The following is a 25,356-nucleotide window of genomic DNA, read 5'->3' as shown; positions in this document are numbered from 1 at the left end:
GAACAACAGGTCATGACTTTGTATTTTGGCATTTCATTTGGACTATAGTAAAAAGAAAACACCTTGCCCACTTTAGTATTTTCCTAATTTCACCAAAAGTAATTTGCCTCATTTACGAACTGTAATGTCAGTTTTGCCAGCAAAACAAAAACATATATCATAGTGATAACAGTTACATATGATACCCTTTTCACCCACAGTGTCTTAAAGAGGTCCTATAAGCTTTTGGGGGTGTTCCCTTTCCTGTAGTGACTTGTTGTACATCGTCTAAACGCTACAATCACTTTGTTCCTCCCCCATTCCCCCCTGCCTGGAACCTTTCCATTGGACTCCTTTTTTTAACTTCTGGACATAGTGACATCACTATGTAACACTTGCACTTATTTTTGGCTAGCTCTCCAACACATTATACTGTATGTGATAGGCTAAGGGACGGGACATCTCTAAGCTGTCGACCAATCACAACAGAGTGCTAACCAATCAGAGCAGAAAAGAGGTGCTGCAGCTCAGGCAGTATGAGAAACATTGAAGCATGGAAACATGTCACAGTCGAGGCACAACATACAAATATGAACCTGAACATTATCATAATAGGGCCCCTTCAAATACAATCAACGTATACACCAATATTGGCCAATTTGGATAGTATATCAGTGCATACTGACCACAGCTACACAAATAGGTCAACCAAGAATATGTAAGTCAGATTATGATACAAAACCATCATTCATCAGTATTTCAGTGGCGCGTTTTAGTGTCCCGTGGTTCAATAGCTGTGTTGAAGGCTTTTCCATCACTTTAAGTACACATGTGTAATTAGCAGACCTTTGTTGAGCCTGAAATTAAAAGAAACCCAAGGCTCATGAGCAGTTGGTGACACACAAAACAGACCAAAATGGCTGAACCCATGGACTCCATTTCCAAAGGTGCAATTTCCATCGCAACCGTGCAACACAGCCTGGCTGTTTTGCATAATCAATATGGCACTATACATTGGCTGTGAGTGGAAACAACATTCATTAACATCCTCACTGGTCTGCATGCATACCAAACCGTCTCTAGGACCCAGTGGGTCTCCTCCTCAGCCTTTGTAGTTTTTCTGTGGAGAGATGAGGGAGACTGAGATGTGCTTCTTGCTTATCACGATTCACATCGAGCTTTTTTTTTAACCAGCTGAGGGGGGGAAGCTGAACAGGGGCAATTTAAAACATCAGGATCATCTCCCGCAACTGCTGCTTTTTTTTATTTATGTTTTACATTTAATTTCCTACCATCTCATTGTTATCATTTTTTTCCTATTTTAGTTTTGGGAGGGGGGACACTATGAAAGCCTGTGCATTTCGGGTGCATTCCTGCTGCTGGCTGGGACTATGATTTATCAATGCTCGCAGCTTTGTTCTCATGACACACTTGAACTCATTCAGTCGCATCACAACAGGAGAGAGCGGTGATTTAACTTTCTTGCATCTTCGACGAATCCGGCTGCAGCAGGTACTTTCTGCACTTGAGGTGAGTGTTTTTTTTAATTTATGTTTTTGTAAATCCCCCTCTCAGACACAAAGGAAACGTTTGTTTCTTTATTTTGTATCATGGAAAAGATCTTGATCCCACATTGCCTCTCATATTATTGATTATTTTCTGCATGTAATGATTTGTAATCGTCTAAATACTTCTTCAGATCGTTCTCTTTGCAATCTTTGTGGGTATGTTCAGTGAGTGGAGGCGTGGGACGTGTCAGTGAATACTAATTGCAGCCTGCTTCTTCTTCTCTTATTTTGTTGTGAGCTGAAGGGAATCCCCAGATATAAGTGTTGGATATCACGTCTGCATGTTATATAAAGAAATCCACTTGCGTGTCAAGCCGGTTGATTTGCGCGTCCATTCCTTGCAGCGGCTGCCCTGCTGTGTGTAGGTGTTGAAGCAGCCATGTGGAGCAGAGAGAGCGCTCCTCCACTTCTCCTCTGCCTGCTGGCGCTCACTGCTCTCTGGAAAACCAGGTGAGTGCTTTGAATGGGGGGAGACGCCTTGAAGCGATGATAGTGCACGAGCTGAATGCCGGGGATCACTCACCCACTGAGTCTCTGGGGACTGGGGGTCTCCATTTATCAAGTTTTTTAAATGTTATCATCACGCAGGGCTCATTATCAGTGGGCACTCAATGCGCAGGAGGCAGGAGAGGCAGTTTACCGCCTTCATATCCTCAGTCTGACCATAAAAATAACCCTTAGGGCATGCGGGTAATTATCTAGCCTATAATACAATTTATAATCCATAGGCTACTGGTTTCCAAGGTTATTTGATATTGCACATTCCAAAGAGCAGCTCGAGTTTTATTATTTAACAGTTATTTGAATGGCCCATTCTAATATGGGATAATTGCTACAGCAAATACAAACCTTGCATTGTGATTGTGTAGCCTTTTTCTCAAAGGGAATACGAAATAGTAGCTTATTAAAAGAAAAATATAGGCCAATACAACAATATACAGTACACTATAAGGTCTAATTAGTTTAAATGATTAAGTCTGATATATATAGCTTTCATTTTGACTGTTGCCAAGCTCCCACAGTGTTATCACATTGACACCTCAGGTGTAAAGGTGTCTGTGGATAGCCCATTGGGAGTGACAGTTTGGTTAATTTGAGCGCTCACTAGAGGACAGTTGACAAAAGGGAAAAACTGTCAATGTCACAAGCATGACAGGTCATTTAAATAATCCATTATTCAATAGGCATGTGTCCCCACTACTGTTGCCTGGGGCGGCCAAATTGTCCATGCTAGGCTGTAGGCCTTTTTCATGGCAGACATGTTCACATGTTACAGTTAATGCAAAGGTGTAGAAAATACAATGAATCATGTCAGAATCAGATTAATGGATACATTAGTGTATTATAGCCCAACATGATGGCTCAATGTCACAATCTGGGACACCTGAGTAGAGCATCAAATGTAATTAGTAACACCTGTACTTGTGTGATTACAAGACAAAATGTCTGCTGTGAAACATGGGAAGACAAGGAAAACCTCAAACCAAACTTTATTTGTTAACAGGATAAATATGATAACATTGTTGTGCTTTTCTTATATTAGCTTTTGTGGCTTCGAAGCCATTTTGCTCAAAGTTATTGTCTTAAATTGTGAGGTTTCCAACTTTATTAAACAGGAAGCTACAACACAACATTACAGAGCTTAGTTAACTTCCACAACAATGCATACAAGTATCTTTAATAGTTATGTAAGAGCTGAAATTGTTCTTCTTTAGAGACAAACATGACTATTTCTTAGCTAACTTAGAAGGCTAACTTCCAAGCAAACCTTGAAATCAGCTAGCTTACTCAGACCGCTAACGTTAGCAAGCAAATGTTAACACTGAAGAATACAAATGAATTGAAAAGATATGAATGAACAGTTTCTGGGATAAATGTAAAGGTTTCCTCTATAAACTCCTCCACCTTTGTTTCCTACACATGCTAATGCAGATTGATGATCTATGAATTGGATATGCTAGCAGAGTTTTCAAGTGGGCTAGCGGTTCTAACAAGTAGATTTAAACTGTGGTAAAGTAGCCTAGCCTACTGTTGCTAACATACTGTACTTAAAGATAAGAAATACATTATTCCTAGCCTATTAGGTTATCACATAAGAAGTCGGCTACATTAACACTTTCTCAGATGTTAATGAGAGAAATATGATAACAGAAATCACCCAGATGTGTAAAATGATGACTATTGTAGACATTCCTGCTTAAATTGAATAAGCCTCAAAACCTGTTTGTTACATCACTAGAGCTGTTGGCAATGGCGAATATGTCAAGCTTTAATGTAGGCCCTTATCTGAATTTATTTACAATGAATCTCTAGCTCTGATTAGATTTGCATATTCAGTTGTGTTTTGGCTTCAAGATCAGATGGCTCACAAATGTTCTGCCTTGAACTGGGTCATCCATGTGGATGAGAAACAATGTGTATGTGTGTGCGTCTGTGTGGGCATGTGTGAAATCTCTGCCAGATAATAACGACCCCTTTTTATTCCCCATAAATCAGGCCTCTGTGGAACACAGAGTTATGACTCTGAATAGCTTTAACATTTAATCAAACAAATTCTTGCTTGTTGAAGTGTCTGCTCATGTTCTTGTTGTTTTTCCGGCACCCAGGTCAGTGAGCTGCGATGCCCAATCCGATGCCTTTAAAACCAACATCACCCTGTTCACGCGCATCCTGGACAGCCTGCTGGATGGATATGACAACCGTCTACGGCCAGGTCTTGGAGGTAAGGAAATCATCTTCTATCTCTAGATGTACAGAACATTATCATTTCACTTCCAATCCAAAAGTATGTTTATCATCCAACATAATCATTGTACATGCTTAGAGCTTCGACTTGTAAAGATATAGCACAGTTGATGGCTCATTTGGAGTGAAAACACTTAAACATCAGATTTGTAGTGCCTTCAGCAACAATTCCCTCAAGAATACATTGACAAACACACTTTTTGAACAAAAAAACAAGTTATATAATGCTCACTTCACTTCCTGGAAAGTCACAGCAGCCAAACTGTCCACATTTAACTCCGCAGAGGGTTATATCCTTGCTTACATTTTTTGGGGAAACCGCCTGCTGAATGAGTGGGCGTAGTGTCAGTTGTGCTGCATGGTGAACCTTTGGAGAATCTGACTGGATCTGGATCACTCTAACATCCTGCATCCATCCCTTCTTTAAAAGAGCACTTTGAGTGAAATGTGGCATTCAGTAGATTTTATTTTACAATAAGATATGACCAGATAATACTGGAGCAATTGAAATATTTGTCTAGTAGAGATGTTTGCACTTTCAGGTCTGAAAGCCATAGCGTGTCTGCCATTACTGGCATGATGGTTAATGTTGATTCAATGGAAATCTGCCAAGCCACCACTACACTCTAAATCATCTGTGTCAGTCTCAATTTCACTAAGTGCCATACTCAGAGATGAGGATCACATGAAAGTCCAGCCATACACTATAGTTTATTGACATGCTTTTAATCGCAAAAAAATAGCTTTCATTATTTTGTTCCTTGTCCTGTAAGGTCTTCTCTAATACAATTTTGTCCAAATAAAAATGTAAAAAGTTGCTTCGCCATCGTAGCATGTAATCAAGCTAAATGAAAGACTATGAATATATTTCTACATGTGGTTGACAAGCCAATGGTTGTTTGTGAAATTAAAAACAGCTCTTAGTTCATGTTATTCACAATTCTTAACAGACAAGCTTCTGGCATGCAATCGTCTGCATATTAAACCCCTAACCCAAAACTTCCTTACAGCCTACTTCAAAGAATTAAATATAATAATATATAATAATAATAATACATTTATCTTGGGGGGCGCCTTTCATAACACCCAAGGACACCTTAGGGGCAATATAGGGAACAATTAAAACAGTGGATTTAGTGAAGTATATGACAAATAAGAAATATGACAAATCAATGGAGGAATGCTATTTAATCTCATATATTTTCACACATCCCCTGACATATTATATCTGATGCAAGTTGAAGTTTATCGATTCTTCTTCAGGTCCAAAAAGGCAGGGCCAACATTCATTAAGGACCTAAATTCATATTTTATAAATCAAAATGTGGCTTGAAGTACTTTGAATATGACACATGTGCTTTAAGTGGTCAGAGAATGTTATTGCACACCTCAAGCTAGACAAATGTAACTAGCAGTAAGCAGAATTTGAAAATAATTATATTTTTTGTTTACCTTGTTTTGGTATTATGTGTTTTAATATGAATATATCTACAATTTGAAAAGTGAATTAAAAATAAATAAATAATAATAATAAAAAAAAAAAAATATATATATATATAACCATTATTTAATATAATATATAATATTGAAAAGCATCTTCCTCAGCTTTTGCGAGTTATGACACATTTCCAGCCATGTCATCACGATAGGCATTCAATATGTATCCCTCTCAGCAGAAGACATGTTGTGCCTTCTGTGTGTCTTCTCTTGGGGCCACAGCCTTCCCTCTCCATCCTCACCTCTCTCATTTCCAGCTGGCCCCTCACCCCAAAGCTGAGCTCCTCCCTCAGGATTTGGTCCCATTTGAATTTCAAATTCCTGGGGCCATCAGCCGGAGCTGCCATATGGGGAACAGATCTCCTTTAGCCTGGCAGCACTCAGCCTGTACCACTGGACCTATAATGGTGCAGCTATCTTATGTAGACTGTTGCGTAAGTGAAGCATACATGTTCAAATAAAAGACATTTCAGTCAGACAACTCACGTGTTTCTTTAGCATGTTTATTAAAAGCAGCATATAGTTGAGTTTGGCGTCTCGGCTCGGGCCTCATCACTCCACAGATATACATAGCACGATGAGTGATGATTAAATAACTAACCCCCAGCCTACAGGTGGAAGCTGGGGTGGTGGTGGGGCAGGCGAGCAGCAGTGACGTGGAGTAGCTGCATCAATAGCAGCAGCAAGCAAAGCATAGAGAGAGATCTGGCAGGTTAAATAGAGCAGCATATTAAGGAGACTCTGTTTGGTTGGTTGTAGAGTGGCAAGGGGGCGTGATGTATGAATGCAGCATAAGTGCTCGCGTTGACTGCCTGAACTAGCTCGCAGGCTTCGCCCCATTTCTGTGCATTAAGACCCATACTGTACCCATGAATGTACACATGGGCTACTTCATGGAGCAGTCAAAGTGACATCAGATGGAGTTTTCCACATTGTAGACACGTTACAGCTTCATGTCTCATCTGTGGAAGAAACATGTTAACGCTTAACTGAACCTAAGTTTATAACATGTTGTTTGTAATGCATGGAAAAGCACCTCAACACAGCTGCAGGAGGGTGTTCACTGAGACATACAGTATATTCTGGTAAACAAAATGTGTCCCTTTTATAGTTTTCACGGTTCAAGTCGCATGTGACTAAAATATATTGGATGCCACAGTCTCTCTCTGTGAACCCTGATATAGTCAGTCTCTTATTTACAGCATCATTACACATTGCCTTCATACATACAGTGTATTATGAAATATATTTAACCCGATAGTCATTGGACTTTCCTTCATGATAATCGGAGACATCTTTTTAAATTCCCTCCGAAGAAAAGAGCAGTTCAACACGGCTTTGCAAAATGGACAAAATAACAGGAACACCTGTGTAATGTAATGCAGTAAATCCACTAACAACTATAGCCTACAAAATTACCTTATACAACATATATTTCCAATTAAAACATTACAAAAAAGCTTAGGGTAAAATCAGTAACCGAGCTGTAACCATTGACTGTAAAGGAAATGGTAGTTCTCCTATATCAAAGTGGAACATTGAGATATTGTTTAGATTCCTTTCCCCAAGGTGCGGGACATCTGTAACTTATCCTTCCGTGTGAACAAGAGATGAAGCAGTTTACCGCTCCGATTGATAATCAAATGATAAAGAAGAGAAATATGAATCTAGGCCAGAGGTTTTCAAGATGATCCCACGTGTTCCCTCGAGGCTACTAGAAGGTTTCAGGGGAGGGGGAAAAAAAAACAGCTGCTGTAATCATTTCTACAATGAATGAATTTCCTTGTGGGCTTAGGGTGCACATTTCTCTTTAATTTATTTATAGAGAATAGAGTATAGCCACAGAAATGGCTGTCTATACATGGCTATTGGGTTTTGAAGCAAACACATACCTTGCTCCTTTAAAGAGCCCATCATGTAAAGACTGTGGACTGATATGTAACCCTACCTTGTTTTTATCCAGCATTCTTTTACTCTTAAGTGTGGAAGCTGCTTTAAAATATAGCATCTGGTTTTATTTCACTTTCACATGACATCTAGCCAGTGGATGAAAGCACAGTAGCTCCCACATCTCCATTAGTGTGAGTGTGAGGCAGCTCACTTCTGCTCACACTCACACTTCTGCCACTAATTTGTTTTCCAACCCAAAAACATGTCATCTTACTACGACTTCTCCCTCAGAGCAATGCATTATGTTCCAGCTTTAAAGCAACATTTTTTATGTCAAAATGTAACGGATGCCGGAGTTGTTGGGAGCTTTGAAAGTTGTTGGCTCAGGTTACTTTTCCAATGTGAGCTTTGAGAGAAAAAAGGTACTCGTGTCTTAAGTAGAAAGCATTCCAGGATATCATGGTTATTACATCCATCTGCCTTGACAGGAAACAGTTTTATATAACCCTTAAATAGTAAATATTTAAACTGTAATTATTACATTTTTGGTCAAATATGAGTAGATGTTATCTAATTGACACAAAACAACCTAAAAAAGGTTTTTAGTAAAGGTTCTTGGTATTGCTTAAGCATATGTCAGATTATACGTAACAGACATATATTAAAATAAAACAATGTTGAGTTTGATGCATTTGATGCTTGTTATTATTGGCGATCAAACTCCACAGAAATGGTAACAGCTGCTAGAACAAATATACAATGCAAGACTTAACAAAAACAGACAGATTTAGAGATAGATGGGTTCCAATTTTGAAATGATTCATGATTCTTCCAAAAAGACCTGCTTTCCTGAAAATCACAACACGGCCGCAAATGTATTATGCATCCCATAGTATTTAAACCTGAAGCTAAACTTGATCACGATTGGTAGGAATTTGGTTGGATTGGTTACCTCTGATAGTTGACCACATAAGGACGGCTGTGTCCAGGGGGAAATTGGCCTCTACCAATCAGAGGGGCAGTGGTTTGATTCCCAGTAGTTGAAATGTCGAAATGTCCTTGGAAGATATCTGACCCCAAATTGCTCCAGTAGGCTGTCTAGGATAATGAATTATGACATATAATGTAATGTCAAAACGTCGGTTGTTGTGGACATTCGAATATCCTGAAAAGAAACTGATAAATGATTAATGGACGAAGTTGTTGTATTTAATAAAGTAATAAAGAAAGTCAAATACAATTCAAATTGATCTCAAATGCAAAACAGAGCAACTTCATCGTCAGAGGATAAAGAGGTTCTGCACACCGAACGCAGCTTACTATATAGTACAAAGAAAACATCCAACTGGTACTTCCCATACATTCATCATGAAACCATAAAACCATTCACCGTTTGCATATCCACCTTTAACACTTCCTTTTGCCCTCCTGGAATGTAAATCCTAAACAAATGTCTCTGTTAAACACATGCACGACTACAAATACAATTTAACAAAGTAAAAGGCAATCCGAGTATAAGACATACGTTCATATCTTTTAAATGATTATATGATCATTTGACACAACATTGGTATGCTGCTCATACAATAAGAAGAAAGAGCTAGCTAAGCTAACTATACCCAAACATCGAAGCCATTCACCGAAAGCACAAGACATCAGGTGTAAAGACATTTCCTTCACTGTCCCTGTCCCATCCAGCAGTGCAACTTCTTCTTCTTGCGGATGCTTTTGGTCTGAAGCTGACCTTTGTGTAGTCGCACGGCAGGATGCGCTGCCCCTTAAAGAAGACGGATTTTTTGTCTGACCAATTAAACATGGTTCAGCAGGCCCATCTGCACCATGTGATGCTGAGTACAAGAGCACATGTTTCTGGCCGTTCTTGCTGAATAAATGAACTTTGGGTATTGTCCTCGTTCCTTTAAATAAGTGTCCTGACGTCCTGGGGCAATAAATGCACTCTGGATATTTTTAAATAGAAAACACGGACTTTCCCCGAGGGCTGTGCTTTCCTAGGTTTTCTGCTGCGAGGATGCATCATTTGTGCAAATACGGTTAGCTTTGCCTGTGAGTTTGCTCCACTCATGCAATGCAAATGGACTCGGAACTTCATTGTTGTGGGCTCTTTTCATTGATACTGATTGTTTCTGCTGGCTGCAATATCACAAAAAATAATCCTGAACACGGTCGACAGTGGTGGATAAACTAATGTCAACAAACCTGCATTAACTGTACATAATATCTCATATTACATTACATGTTATTTGTTAGACGCTTTTATCCAAAGCGACTTACATACTCAATACTGTGCAATCCCCACAGGAGCAATTTGGGGTGAAGTGTCTCAGGGACACAACGACATGCTGACTGCAGTGGGGCTCGAAACTGTGCTCTCTGATACGAACACAAACGCACTAAACCACTGCGCCACACGCCTCCCTCATATACTGTATACACGCAAAAAACAGCTAGCCCATGAAGTAAAAGGCCTTTCAAGTCAATTCCCTCCAAAAAATCCAACAAAAATGTACAAATAAGTATCCTGTTAAAGTAAACTAAACAACATTTTAAATATCCAAAAAGAGATTACAGTGCAATTCTAATTTGAATGTAAAGAATACAAATAAAATAAAGTATAAATGTGCTGTACAATAAGAAGAAAAACACAATCAATATTTGTTAAAAAACATAGGAAATCTGGACGAAGCTTCTCAAAAAATACAACTATGAAAAAAGTTGTTCTGATAATTGACGACACCATACAATAATACTTTATGGGTAGATCAAGTCTGAAATTGTTCTTCCATCACAGCAGCTCCATTTGCAACATCAACATGACACATTTGTAAGACAAGATACGAGGGAACAGCCATTTCACTTTACATCACAAGACCCTCTACACATTTGACCGTGGATTTATCTCTGTATTGAATCTATAGGATTGACTGGTGCACAAAAGAATGCTTCAGTCTAACCAGATTACATCCTGGGAGCCTGTACCTCTGATTTGATGGTAACAATTCATTTTCGCTGTTCAGGACATGGTTGGGGTCAGGGATAATGTTGTTTGCCTGCCTCAACATGTAATTGTTGCAGGTTTTTCTCTCTAAGGTTGACCTTCATTCAATCTTTGAGCAGATTTTCGACTGGCGGAGCAGTGTGTCTTTAAAGTGGTGGACAGAGACTTGTATCATGTGGTATTGCAGTACTGCTGAACAATCAGAATCACACATGTAAAAAACAGAAGAAGAATTTGTCTGCCCTGAAAGACCTAAGAGACAAATAAATGATTTGATTTAAGAAATGTCCAAAACACGATACAATGGACTGTTAAAAAGAACCCATTTCAGTTCCCCGTGTGAACCTCCAGAACACCACAAAGTATCTTTCTACAAGAAGAAGCAGTGCAGTGTGACAGCGTTTATTCTCCAACACGGCTTATACCGAGATGCTGTTTCACATGTGCATCCACGAAGAGCATCTCCCTTTAAAGAAATCAAACTAACTAACTAACTGTGACTCACAGTAAAACATCATTTGAAATCAGCCTGATTCACACACACAAGTCTGGTTTACATAAATGAATGCGCCCTGGCTGCATGTCTTGCTAAATGGATTGCACCTATTACCCGCCGACCTGCCACTTCCTCCTGATTTACATGACCTTATAAATAAGAAAGCATTTTCATAATATGGGGCTTGAACGGCGGCGCCACCTTGCCATGCAGAAGAGCACTTTACCGGCGGGGAATTAATCTCTTTAGATCTTGTGTGAGATGCTGCTGGCCGTGTAGTACAGAGTGTAGAGTAAAACGTGAAAGCTTTTTGAATTGACTGAGCATGAGAGATGGAGCTTCAGTAATTATTGAAAGACAGAGTGTAGAGAAAGCAAATGGACCTGATGCTGCGGCGCGGACACACGTTGCACATCGCCACTTAAACAGGAGGCATACAGTATGAGAGTGTTGCTTTTCCTATCTATCACATCACTGTGAACATTTAAAACAAATGTATACGCTTGAAATCACATCTTGCACGTGACTGTGGCATAATAAATCTTACAAGAGTTTCCTGTGAATTGGCAGGTCGCGTAAAGGCAGGCCCGGTTCTACGGGGGTGCATAAGGGTTCATTACACCCTCAGTTGAGTCGTTTTGCACCCTCATTTGAAAAATGAAAAGTGAAAAAAAAGAAAAGTGAAAAATATTACATATATAATAATAATAATAATAATAATAGTAATAAGAAGAAGAAGAATTTAGTTGAAATAAAATAAATTGGAATTGTGGTTAAATAACATTGCTGCATTTATTTGGTCAATTTAAACGGTAAGTAACGTTATTATGTCAGGTGCGTGTGACCTATGCCGCTGCGCGTTCGTCATCTGCAAGGTGCTTACACAGCTATCAGTGTCAGTGATGGACATCAGAAAATGGTTAAAACAACCAGCCCATATCGCCAGCAGTAACACTGCATCTACTGCAGGTAATAACAGTTCAGATCATGGGGACATTACGTTACCCGCGGCCACTGTGAGTAGCATGAAGCTGCAGCGTCGGAGACAGCAGTTACAGAACCGCACTTGTAGAACCGCACACACAGGTCCCGCGTCACGGCGGCACGTGACGGAGCACGTTCACATGAATGTGAACGTCAACGCAGAGAATGTGAGTAATGTGAAGTGCTTTTACAGTTTTATTTGTTTAACATTAATAACAATTCCGGTGTCTTGAAATGAAGTGTGATTAGCTAACATTAACTATGATAGTGTTAAGGCAATACAAACAAACATCTGTTTGCTTATGATAGCTTCTAACCGTATTAAAGTCTCTAAAAACAACTATTCGTTAGCTATAGCTTTCGGCAAAAGCATTAGCTTCGTTAGCATATTTGATAATTTTTTTAATGAAACTAGCGTGATTTTGGCAAGCCCAACTAGGTGTCATAGTTGAGTAATTGAATCACTAATTACAGTAAGAGTGTGAGTAATGTGAATCATGTTTTGTTTTTTTAAAGTTAACAACTATTCTGTTGTATTGAACAGCCATACAAGCAACAAGTGCTAAATGTAATCTGTTAGCCTATGATGACTCGCTGCAAAACCAATTGTTAACCATTTTGTTTAATGAAACTATGTTATGGTTATGTTATTTGACAGAGGCTTTTATCCAAAGTGACTCACAAAAAACATAAAATAACCTAATTAACATTAGAATTTCAATACAAATAGTTACATAGTCAAGTTACATTACTTATTACATTTTTAACAGGGTAATTACTCCTACTACTACATTTAAAAAAAGTAAACTTCCCAACCCTAATGATTAATTATAGTCAGCTAATTAATTAAACTTCAACGGATGACAAAAGCATGTCAATATGTCCACTACATTAAATCAGCAGTAGCCTAAGTTCTGTCTTCAGTGTAAATGCTTCTTTAATAGTCATTGTATTACAATTTGAATTCATTGTAAATAATCTTTACTGTGCTGACTGCCTGTTTACTGTTTATCAGACAGTGTCATCATTTTTGACATGTTTTGTAATATTGCATGAGGTGTTTTAGTCAGTTATTGTTGAGATTATTAATGCATATCAATTGTGCACCAATGCCTTAGCCTATGCAATACTTTAGATGACGTCTTGTTCTTATTGTTTCAAAGGCATGGCCAAAGGTTTGCCTTCTGGACTCTGGAGGCCAGAAGCTTGCTGGAGGGAACCCTTCAGCCAATATTCAGAGTGCCACGACAGGTTATCTCCCTCGAGAGGGAACAGCAGACCCCGCCTCACCCCCAGTGAAGAAACAGCAGACCCCGCAATAAAAATAAATAAAAATGTATTCTGAACTGAAATGCCTCTCGGTCAAACTGCTTGTTTATCTTTTGCAGGCTGGTGCATGAACACACTAACAGTTGTTTTTCAGTAATCGAGCACCTCTTCGAAGACACCTTTGATTTATTAATAATAATAATGAAACGAGAATGATGATACTGTAGAAGGAACAGTGTTTAACAGTGTTGTTTTCTTTTGAATAATAATGAAACGGGAATTATAAACCTACCCAAAACTAAATTAACAGTGTTGTTTAATATACATATAAAAGACTATATTTTTACAGAATATATATATAAACATTCATGTAAACGTGCGTTGACCGTCACGTGACGCGGGACCTGTCTGTGCGGTCGTGACGCGGGACCTGTGTGTGCGGTTCTGTAACTGCGGTTCTGTAACTGCTGTCTCCGACGCTGCAGCTTCATACTATTGGCCACTGTCGTGGACACTAACGGAGCGTCCACACTACAGCTCCAAAAATAGCTTGGAGCTGGGCGTGTCTGGAGCTTGGGGATTTTATTCAAGCAACACGACCAACAACCAATCACATGAATCTCCCGCCCCCCGACATACAAAGCAAAAAACCCCGGGGATTTTATGCGAGCAATATATATATAAACTCCCCAAACAGGCGAAAACCTACCAGTTTCCCCCACTGTCTCTGCCACCTCCCTCCATGCCTGGTTCCTCCGGTTTGTATCCCGGTAGGTGAAGAGGGTCTGGTCATACAAAACCGGGTGATTCGCTACGGCGAAAGTTAGTTTCTCCTCCGACTTTTTTTGAAATATAGAAATGAACGGCGGGATATCTCTCCCAGCTTAGACGCGGTTTGATTGGCTACGGCTTCAGCTGTCAGATTTTGGGAAACGGGATTTGATTGGCTGGCGCTGGCTACTCCGGCGTCTCAGGCGACAGAAGTTGAACATTGTTCAACTTCTGTCGCCTGAGACGCCTCGCTCTGCTACCCACAATTCAGTTCGGCGAAAAAGCGCGGCTACGTGACGTCACCCCATTGAAAGTGAATGGGCAGATTGGAGCTTTCGACGCTGTAGTGTAGACGGGCCGTAACGCCCGACTCGCCGGCTTTGCCCGCCTCGCCCACGGAGGCGGAGCAGCCGCAGCCGTCTTCATTGCCCCAAACACCACCACCCCTCAGCGGCCCGCAAGTGCCAGAGGACCTCGGCAAAACAGAGCCTGCCCAGGTATATTTAAAAAGTACCAAACTCGCCTGTACAGCGGGGTGAGGTGCTCATTTTGCAGCTCATGGTTTCAAAACACAGATTGGCTGGAATATTCATGTAAAAAAGATGCCATCTTCTGCTATGCATGTAGACATTTCGGTTCAAGTAAGTCAGATGCCTTCACCACAACTTGCTACAACAACTGGCGCCATGCTCTGCTACGTGATAAGAGACTGGGAAGGCATGAATCAAGCAAAGAGCACATAGATCCATAGATCTCTTCATGTTGCTCTCAAAGTGCACCAGATTGATGCTTTTAAATTCAATAGGACCACTCCACTTCCCACTTATAAAAATAACACTTTACCACTGCACCCTCTCTAATCTCAGATGCACCCTGAATCATTTTGTTCTGGAACCGGGCCTGCGTAAAGGTGAGCTGAGTGTGCATATTTCATCCTCGGGATTTATCAGCAACACGTTTGTCCTTCTTCACGCATCGTTGAACCGTATGTGACCTTAAGAACAAAATGACATCTTTGAATGTGAAGAGCTGTTGGTGTATAATCAGAACATGATGGATCAAGTCACATGTATACGTTCTATAGACATCTGTTTCTCTTTGTTATTGAACAATACTGAGCTACGGGGGCCAGGGGTGGCCATAGAGAGAAAGAGAAATCTATCAAGGCCACAATTGAAAAAATGTTCTGCACAAGATACAATTTGTCACTTAAATGAAATCAAATTGATCCCACCTTTTGATGAATTTGCCAGCACAAATTAAACGTCACATAGTCTTGTCAGTGCACAAGGCCAAGTCATCCAGCTTGAGGCTCTGTACAGTAATAACTCTTTACTTTAAAATGAGCCTGTTTATCAAGACATGCTGACAACACTTGCTCTGCGAGGGAATACTGCTAGTTAAAGGCAATAAACAAGGATATCGTGAGCAATATGCTGACTCGGAAAATGTTATTGACTTTATAGTCGGTCTATTGGAAGACCCTGTAAATCCCGCATGACTTACAATTTAATCAAACCTTCAACAATCAGAGAGCAACGTTATTTGCTCTATCGTCTAAAAGTCTTGTTTTGTAGGCTCATTTTGAAAGAAAGATTGCTGTCAGCGTTTATGCCAAATACATTGCCTTTCCTTTGATTGCTTCACAATAAAAGCCTCCCTGTGTTTTGCCAGTTGAATGTAGGTTAATTTTCATTAACAGTACCGTATCACAGCTCTAATAAGGTTGTAGGACAGTAAAGTCAGTCGTGCGTAGGTAATGTGAATGGCTGACACTAAAAATGAAATTACAATTCATTAAATGGCTGTTGCAAAAAAAAGAAATGACGACTAAAGCTCTTTTATGCTCATAGTACTCTTAAATTATTATTGTTTTCTCCTTAAAACAACACAACAATTAAGCTTTTCATTTATAATGTTCAGTTTTCTTGTTTATACTAAGCATCTGACAGGTCTGAGGAAACATAAAAAACATCACATATTCTCCACTTCAACGTCTTTCAACTTTTCTTTTTAACATTGTTTTGACGTCTTAAGTGTTTTGACGCCTTGTTTTTCTCTCTTATTCAGACAGGATAACAGAGGTGAAGACAAACATCTACGTCACCAGCTTCGGACCAGTTTCAGACACAGACATGGTGAGAGCAGACATGTCTTTTATTTAGTTTAAAGGGGCCCTATGATGCTCATTTTCAGGTTCATATTTGTATTTCATGTCTCTACTGTGACATGTTTCCATGCTCTAATGTTCACAAAGCTCTTTATTTTTCTCATACTACCTGTGCTGCAGCACATCTTTTCACCCTCTGTCTGAAAGCAGAGCCCAGTCTGCTCTAATTGGTTAGCTGGCCGGCTCTGCTGTGATTGGTCAACCACTTAGAGATGTTCCGACCCTTAGCCTATCATGAAAATGTGTTGTCCAATCAGGGCGTTTCAGTGTGTGAGAGAGAAACTCCCTCTGGAAGGAACACTGATTCTAGCCATAGCAGACCATTTACATGCACAGAAACCCTTATAACACACTACAAGAAAGGGAAACCCCAAGAAGGGCATAGTACGTTTTCAGCCCTTTTGGCTGTGGATAATATTCATACTTTACACAAAGAAAGAAAATATGCTTCTGCCGTGTTTTTAGTATCATCACGGCTTTCCCTCCTTTCATAATGTTCCAGTTCTCCGCACCACGTCTTTTCATCTGATGATTGTCTCCTTATACATTATTGAAAGTCCTCTTGTTATTCCAGTCACTCCTTTTTATTTATCCTGGGCTTTCCTGTTTATCATACTGACATGCGCCCATCCCTCACATCATATTATCAGCGTCCCTTCTGTTGTTGAAGACCCATTTCCCGAGTGATTGATCTATTGATTTAGCAGTTATGATGTTTGAGTTCAATGCAGTGGCCTCTAAGAGATATGTAAACTAGAGGGCACTTAAACATGAAACGCCGGGTTACGTATTGTAACCCTTGTAATATTACAAGGGTTACAATACGTAACCCGGCTGTGCTAATATTAGCACAGCCGGAGCCCTCTACTGGACTCTATGGGTAGTACTACCTTATCATGCAAGCATTCACCTACTGAGATTTCTATAGATGTAGCCGGCCCCGGGGCGGGCCTACCTGAATGCGTGCGCATCTCACTTCTGTATAAAAGGAGGCCCCGCCTCCTGACCACCATCCTTCACCACTCTTCAGCGAGCGGTATAGGACAGACAGTGCCCCAGGGTAGAGGGCTCCGCCTGTGCTAATACAACAAGGGTTACAATACCTAACCCGGCGTTATATCTCTCACAGGCTCCGCCCTCTACTGGACTCTATGGGTACAGTGGAGCCCCGATGTATGCACGCACTGTCGTCCAGCACACCGTTCCACCTCACTGTCCCTGACCGGCTTTAGCAGCCGCTGCGCCTCACTCACCTCCCCCTCGGTTGTAACCGTGGAGAAGTCCAGGCTGCGGCCGATAGAGCACACCCTGACGCGCTTGCCTCGCAAAAAAGTGTGCTCGAAAACAGTGCTGAGGGCTCCCCCGCGTCCGCTTATAGGCAGACAGGGAAAGTCCGCAGCTGTATGCACCCTATCTCCTGAGTCCCTAAAGAGCACGGGGAGAGCGTGCTCTTTGTGTCCCCCACACTCAGACACTGACCCCGTGCAGAGTGTGTACGGACTATAGTATGGTGGGCTCTCCCCCTCCTGCCCCCAGGCAGGCGAGGGGGAGAGCCCTTCAGCCCTGTAAGGGCCCAAAGCGCATTACGTCACCCCGCGACCCTCCAGGAGTCCGGAGAAACGTAAGCGCATTTACGCCCGGGGAGGGGGTCAGATGCCCACTGACCCACAGACCCCCCCCCTCCTCGCCAATCCTGTGTTTCCCCAGCAAGCACAGACGCTGAGAAAAAGCCAGACATATCCAAGAGATAACACTTTATGAAGGGACCTGGCGTAGACCAAGACGCCGCCGTGCATATATCCTCCACACTCACACCGTTGAATAAAGCTGTCGACGCAGGCACAGCTCGTGTGGAGTGCGCACGGACCCCCGTGGGACAGGCTCTCCCTGCCTGCTCGTAGGCGTGTGCAATGCCTCCGCAAAGCCAGCCTGCCAGGCGTTTCTTGGACAGAGCTTTTCCAGTCACCCCGCCCCCGAAGCACACAAACAGCTGTTCAGTGCGTCTCAGGATATCTGTGCGCTCTACATATCATGCTAATGCGCGCACCGGGCAGAGGAGATGTAATTTTGCTTCCCTGGCCCCACCATGGGGTGGAAGACTAAATCCCCCCAACTGAATAGCCCTCGACCTGAACGCACTCCTTAGGTTCTTGGGCACAAAGGAGGGGTTTGCTCTGAGTGTCGCCCCGCTCCGGTCACCCCGAATCAGTAAACAGCTCGGGTGCACCGACAGAGCGGTTAACTCGGACACTCTTTTGGCTGACGTTAAGGCAAGTAACAACGCTGTCTTCCACGACAGTGCTTTCAGGGAGGAGAGCTCTAGAGGCTCAAATGGTTCTAAGACAGATCTCACTGCGGGGTGGAGGCGTGCACTACTGGGCGCAGCCTCCTGACCCCCTGTTAAAACCGCAACATCAGTGGATGAGAAAAGGCTGACCTGCCGTTGAATCCAGAAATGGCCATATCCTGGTCCCCCAAACACTCGAAGCAGAGGTGGTGGGGATAGGCGCCCGCTATTTAAGCCAGGGCACGATTTCAAAAGAATACTCATTTTCTTTCTTTCTCTTTCTTCCTTTCTCTCAAAAAATATGTCTCGGACTCAGTGCTAGGCTATCACCTCCGCTCGCTGAAGAGTAAAGGATGATGGTCAGGAGGCGGGGCCTCTTTTTATACGGAAGTGAGATGCACACGCATTCAGGTAGGCCCGCTCCGGGGCCGGCTACGTCTATAGAGTGGCGAAGTCACGCCCATCTACTTCCGGTCCATGGGACCTTATTTCTGAAAAATTATGTATTGAAGTCAATGGAGAGAGAAAACTTATCTTTCGATCCCGTTTGAATTGTGCCATGAATTACACATATGATGTTTGTCAATCTTAAAAAATAATTTCCATGTCAAAAAAGTCACAGTTTGTCGTAAAACTGTTGAAATATAAGACTATGAAAAATACGCAACTAGAAAGACTACAAATCCCAGAGTCGCGTAAGTGATGTCACAATTGTTTTCCTCCACTAAGAGATAGAGATCAGCACCATATAGATAGAATCTATCTATATGGCGCTGGCTAAGATAAGATAACTTTAACAAGATGCCTGTGTGCTTAGTACCAGGTTGTTATTATACCAGCAATGGGTCTTGCTCGTTCTTTCGCTTCCCGACTGATGAAAGGATCAGGAGTGGCTGGATCAAGTTAGCTACCTAGCTAGTAGCCAGCACGTTAGTTAGCATTACAGCCTTGTCATTTTTATTAGCCTTAATATGAAGTAACATTAAGTAACCCAAAATGTTAAACAGTAAGAGTAGTAGTTATATTTCGTGAACCCTTTGAAGAGTACTGTCACCGGTGTGATCATTCTATAATACACAATTTAAGCACGGGGGAGAAATGCTAACGCTAGCATCGACGATCGCCGATCTTTTGCATGCTATCTGCACAAATGGTTGACATTAAACATTAAAAATACCAGGCAGTTCAGAGAGAATCAAAGGAAGGCAGGCTGGCAGCTTTGCATGACATTCGTCTGGACGTGTTTCATTGTGGTGATAGTGAGGTAGTCAATCGTTTTGTTGACAAGACAGTAGTGACGGCCATCTTGGTGACGTGTGTTGTTCTGCGAGACCAGATATGTAGTTCATTGAACGTTTCACACAAACAAATGTGTTACTTCACAGTTTTACGACACATTTTTTATTTTATTTTACTTGCAAAATTATCTTTTAAATTGACAAACATCATATGTGTAATTCGTGGCACAATTCAAACAGGATCGAAAGATAATCTTTCTCTCTCCATTGACTTCAATACATAATTTTTTCGAAATAAGGTCCCATGGAGGTCCACCGGAAGGGGAGGGACTTCGCCAATCTATAGAAATCTCAGTTGGTGAATGCTTGCATGATAAGGATAGAGTCCCATAGACCCATAGAGTCCAGTAGAGGGTGGAGCCTGTGAGAGATATAACAGCACTTCTGTGGACCAGATCAAATATACAAAATATGAAAACGTTAGGACTTAGACATTCAAATGATTTCTTCGAGGAAATCCTAGGTCACCACCTACCCGAGGGTGATCCCTACGCTACATTTCAGCCAAATGGTTCCTTTAAAAAATCTTGAAAACAAGCAGATGGACAGGGTTGACAAGGTGAAAACATCCTTCAGTATCACTGGCAGAGGTGAGCAAGTTACCAATATGACAGAATGAGAAAAAATATCTATGGGATAATGCCTCTTATTTCATGTTTTGAGAAAAGTATAGAATTAGCAAAAATAAGGCACAAGGCTGATTACATATGATTTATTGCAGTTGTTGATGTTAATATATTCTCCTTTGACCTGATTACATTACATTACATTGCATTTAGCTGACGCTTTTATCCAAAGCGACTTACAATAAGTACATTCGACCAGGAAGACACAACCTTGAGGAAAACAGAATCATAAAGTACATCAGGTTTCATAGAGCCAATCATTTCAAGTGCTACTCAACTGGCTTTAGATAAGCCAGTCCTTTATTAGTATATAAGTGCTCTGTTAGCAGTTCTTTGTTAGTCATTCTATCGCTCGAAGTGGAGTCGAAAGAGATGAGTTTTCAGTCTGCGCCGGAAGGTGTGTAAGCTTTCTGCCGTCCTGATGTCAATGGGGAGCTCATTCCACTATTTAGGAGCCAGGATAGCAAACCCACGTGTTTTTGCTGATGGGAACTTGGGTCCCCCTCGCAGCGAGTCGTTTGGCTGATGCAGAGCGAAGTGCACGCGCTGGGGTGTACGGTTTAACCATGTCCTGGATGTAGGAAGGGCCAGATCCATTCGCAGCATGGTACGCAAGTACCAGTGTCTTGTCCGGAAGCCAGTGAAGGGAGCGGAGGAGCGGAGTGGTGTGGGAAAATTTAGGAAGGTTGAAGACCAGACGAGCCGCTGCATTCTGGATGAGCTGCAGAGGTCGGATGGCACATGCAGGTAGACCAGCCAGGAGGGAGTTGCAGTAGTCTAGGCGTGAGATGACGAGAGCCTGGACCAGAACCTGCGTCGCTTTCTGGGTCAGCTGATTGATTCAAATACTGCAAAGCAATTAATCTGATTGCTGCGGTGGACTCAACAGATTTATAGGAGGACGACTGACAGCCAAAGCTTAAAAATGAAACAAGTAAAAGAAGAAAACATCCTGCATTAGCTTCAAAAGAGCATTAACTAAACAAAGAGGCCAAAGGTAACTAAGCAAAATATATATTGTCTTTATGCAGATTTATGCAGCAGAACGTACTAGGTGTGGTCTGTGTGGTGACTGTGCATTTAAGCATAAATCAATGTCATTACACGTCGGAAAGGGCAGGAGTCACAAGCAGTGAAGCGATCAGACAGGTTTTATCGGCTACAGTAAGTCAAGAGACGTTTTTTTATTGTCAACCAACCACATGAAAGAAAACAGATCTTGAAAGTGTTCTAGTTTCCTGCACCAAGCCCTAAGACCCGCATCTATACAAACAGGCTGTATTTAAATTATTATTGAAAGGCTCGGTTTCTATAACAGTTATCAAATATTACTCAAATGGTGGAAATTGTGCATTTGTTTTGGGGACTATCTCCAGACGTGGATTTATACAAACTTGGCCAGTGAGTGTAATGGCAGCATGATGTTTTATGTTGGACGACTCAAGATAAACAACACCCGATGTTCACCATATCGAAGGGACATGTTGTCCCAGTGCAGTAGTGTGGCTAATTTGAGCCATTTCTGGAGCAAATTAGAGGTTAATACTTGTGAGGAGGATGTGAAATGTGAAAGCAACTGTCAATTATTTAAACATTGTCATGAACTGCTTGTTTCCTGTTTTATTTTGAAAATCCTTCATACACTGTATTATGTCTGTTTGTATTTCCTGTTTGTGTTGTTCCCCTCATGTTTGATTACCTGATTGTGTTCACCTGATGCCCCTTTGTTTTCTCTGCCTTCCCAAGCTGTGTCTTGTCCTGGTGATTGGTCCTGCATGTATTTAAGTTCTGTCTTTCTGTCATTGTTTGTTGGATCCCTGTTTGCTGTGCATCAAAGAGTATTGGTCTGTGTGTTTAGCCTTGCCCTGCCTTATATTATTTAGTAAGATCGTGAACGTCCTGCATTTGGGTCCAACCTTCATTGATCTCAAGTGACATAAATAAGTTGTTTTAAACAACTATCGAGCTTTAAAAACAACTTCATGATTCCATTTTACTGTGTTTACTTGTGTGAACAGTGACTGAGGGGAATTCATTTAACTTCTCAAAAATTGGCTGTAAATTATTTTGCTACACAGTTAGCTTGTTCTCAACTTGTCTGATTGACGGACAGCTGACATAGCTTTTCGCATTACCATATCCCAATTAAGAATGTAGAATGTTATGATGACTAATACTAAAGCTGTCCATTACGACAAAAAGAAAACATTTTAATAAACCTTTACTGTAATTTATTGTGTAGACCCGCCATTACGTTTTGGTTTCAGTTGATCTAAATGTCAGAGGCCCTTTCAACTGTGACCAGAAAAATACACTCTGGAGGAATTTATCTCCCACTCAGTCTTTGCTCGCTGTGCGCTCAAATCGCACAGACACACACATTGGCTCTCACACGAACACACATTTCACAGTGCAGCGCTTTCTGCCCTAAATCCTCTCTTGTGTGTGTTTCTTTTTGACAACAGAGGATTGTAGGTCAAGGGGTTGTCTCGGCCTCAGAGCAAGCTTAGAAAACACCCGCTTAGAAAAGCTGAGGGGAACACAGAGACACGGGCCTCACCTTGATGGAGCTTTGACAAATAGGGAGAGCCATTCAGCGCCTGAGTTTTAAAGTGGCAGGTGTAGTCAGCATTTCTTAAGAAAGTACTTGATGGAAAGTTACAGCATCAAAATGATTATTTACTCATGTATTCCCTACAGGAGTACACCATCGATGTCTTTTTCAGGCAAAGCTGGAAGGACGAGAGGTTGAAATTTAGCGGACCGATGAATATACTGCCGCTCAACAACCTGATGGCCAGTAAAATCTGGACTCCGGACACCTTCTTCCACAACGGGAAGAAGTCTGTGGCTCATAACATGACCATGCCCAATAAACTGCTGAGGATCAAAGATGATGGGACCCTGCTGTACACCATGAGGTAATTCAAGGAGCATGTCCAAAGAAAAAGCCACATATGTGTTTTAAAGGTATTTCTCGACTAGTAGGTGACATTCTTATAAGCCTTCTTGCCTTGAGGGAACTTATGGCACATTTCCACTGCAGCGGGGTAGCCCTGTTTAAGCGTCCCTAAGCGTCCTCGCTCAGGCCTCGTGCTGCCTCGCTGGCCGTCCGAGGCCGTAGCGCATTTCCATTACAGTTTAGGACCTGGGGTAGCAACGCAGTGTAGGCGGGGCTCCCGTCGAGCTCCCGCTGGATTTTATTATCCCAAATGAGATGTAGGAACGTCGTCACCTCCTCGGTCGACCACGGTGTGCTTTTCTTTGACGTTGCCATTAGCTCCTCCGTTTACAAAAATGCTGTGTATAAAAATGCTGCAAGCTTGCTTCTAGATATATATGCGACGCTAGGGATGATCTCGCGCGCGATCTTGTGACGATTCTCTCTGACCAATCAGCAGTCGAGAGTGTTGACGTCACTAGTTCAGCCCTGGCCCTAGTCTGATAGAACCACGATTTTATGGGGCTGTAAAAAGAGGGAAAAAGTACCCGCTAGCCGGTGCTGCGCTATATGGAAAGGCCACCAAAAAACTGGCCTGGCCGCTTGAGGACGATTAAGGACGCTTAAACGGGGCTACCCGCTGCAGTGGAAATGCGCCATAACACCACTGCAATGTATTTACGCTTAATATAAACTCTTCTGGGACATTTCACCCTGTATCACCAAAAGTTAGTTTGTACTTAAATGAATAAACGTTAACGGCTGATTTTTTAATATTTGGACATAGCTAGGCAAGATTTTTCCCAACTCTTTTTGTACTTTGCTAACAGGCTATGAGCTGTAGCTTAATATTCGTTTAGCAAACTTTGAATGTTATCAGCCCATTAAAGGCCATTATCAGACACCTTCCCGGGAGTATGTGCGTTACTTAACACATTGCTTAAGTAGGCTAAGTATGTGACTAAGGTTGCTATATAAAACAACATTAGTAAAAGCAAGAGGGCAAGAATAATAGTTTATGAATATAGTAGCCCTCCTGTGAGTTATCCCATCACATCACATTAGCCCCATTCAAAGACCTGAAATATCACAGTGAAATAACTACAGACTTCATGATAAACCCTTAATTAACTTAATTTGGTGTAATCTGCTAATACATTTTTAAATAAGGGCCATGCTGTACCATCTATTCATTGGATTAAAACGAATAATGAAACATTTGAAGAGGGTGCATATTGAGTGTACAGACATGAAAGTGGTCTCCATCCTCTCAGCAAACACTCTTTTCACTTTGACAAACCAACTACTGTTCAGAATCAATGTTCAAATGTATTCTTCATGCTTCCATTTGTATGCCACTATATGTTTTGTCAACATGCCTTTCTTCATGAAAATCAATATGAATGAAAATCTATTGCAAGTTATTTTCACGATGATTGAATTTCTTATCCAAGCTAACGTCACGTCGACACACGTTTGTTTATTTGATTTCTGCTGCAGCACCTTGTTTACTTTGCTCTGCTGTTTACAGTCAAGATGAATACTTTTTATTCCACGGCGTTACAGAGGGGAAGTGTCTTGAATAGTGCATGAGGCATATGAGTTTTCTTTTTTATTCGAGACCGTGCCTAATCTGTACTGTTTACTTTTCATGCATTTGGAAAGTCTCTTTAATTTTCTGTGAATTGGATGCAGGTTAACTGTGCATGCAGAGTGCCCAATGCATCTGGAGGATTTCCCCATGGACTTTCATTCCTGTCCACTCAAATTTGGCAGCTGTGAGTACCTCTGATGATGATAGCGCCTGAGGGACCTTAAG

General features: G+C 41.5%; 1 protein-coding gene across 1 annotated transcript in view; it reads left to right on the top strand.

The window, feature by feature from the left end:
* The first annotated feature begins 1,158 nt into the window (after positions 1-1,158).
* The window catches only part of LOC117454383 (gamma-aminobutyric acid receptor subunit alpha-2), a 48,247-nt gene continuing 24,049 nt past the window's right edge, over positions 1,159-25,356 (top strand). The window contains exons 1-6 of the mRNA XM_034093606.1: positions 1,159-1,509; positions 1,892-1,997; positions 4,154-4,269; positions 16,286-16,353; positions 23,297-23,517; positions 25,233-25,315. Of these exons, the coding sequence (XP_033949497.1) occupies positions 1,927-1,997; positions 4,154-4,269; positions 16,286-16,353; positions 23,297-23,517; positions 25,233-25,315 (559 nt within the window). The 5' untranslated portion in view covers positions 1,159-1,509; positions 1,892-1,926. The remainder of the gene's footprint in view (positions 1,510-1,891; positions 1,998-4,153; positions 4,270-16,285; positions 16,354-23,296; positions 23,518-25,232; positions 25,316-25,356) is intronic.

The sequence above is a fragment of the Pseudochaenichthys georgianus genome, chromosome 10 (assembly GCF_902827115.2).
Source record: "Pseudochaenichthys georgianus chromosome 10, fPseGeo1.2, whole genome shotgun sequence".
In the NCBI taxonomy this organism is placed as follows: domain Eukaryota; kingdom Metazoa; phylum Chordata; class Actinopteri; order Perciformes; family Channichthyidae; genus Pseudochaenichthys; species Pseudochaenichthys georgianus.
The sequence above is the reverse complement of the archived record's forward strand: the minus strand, read 5'-3'. Positions and strand labels throughout refer to the sequence as shown.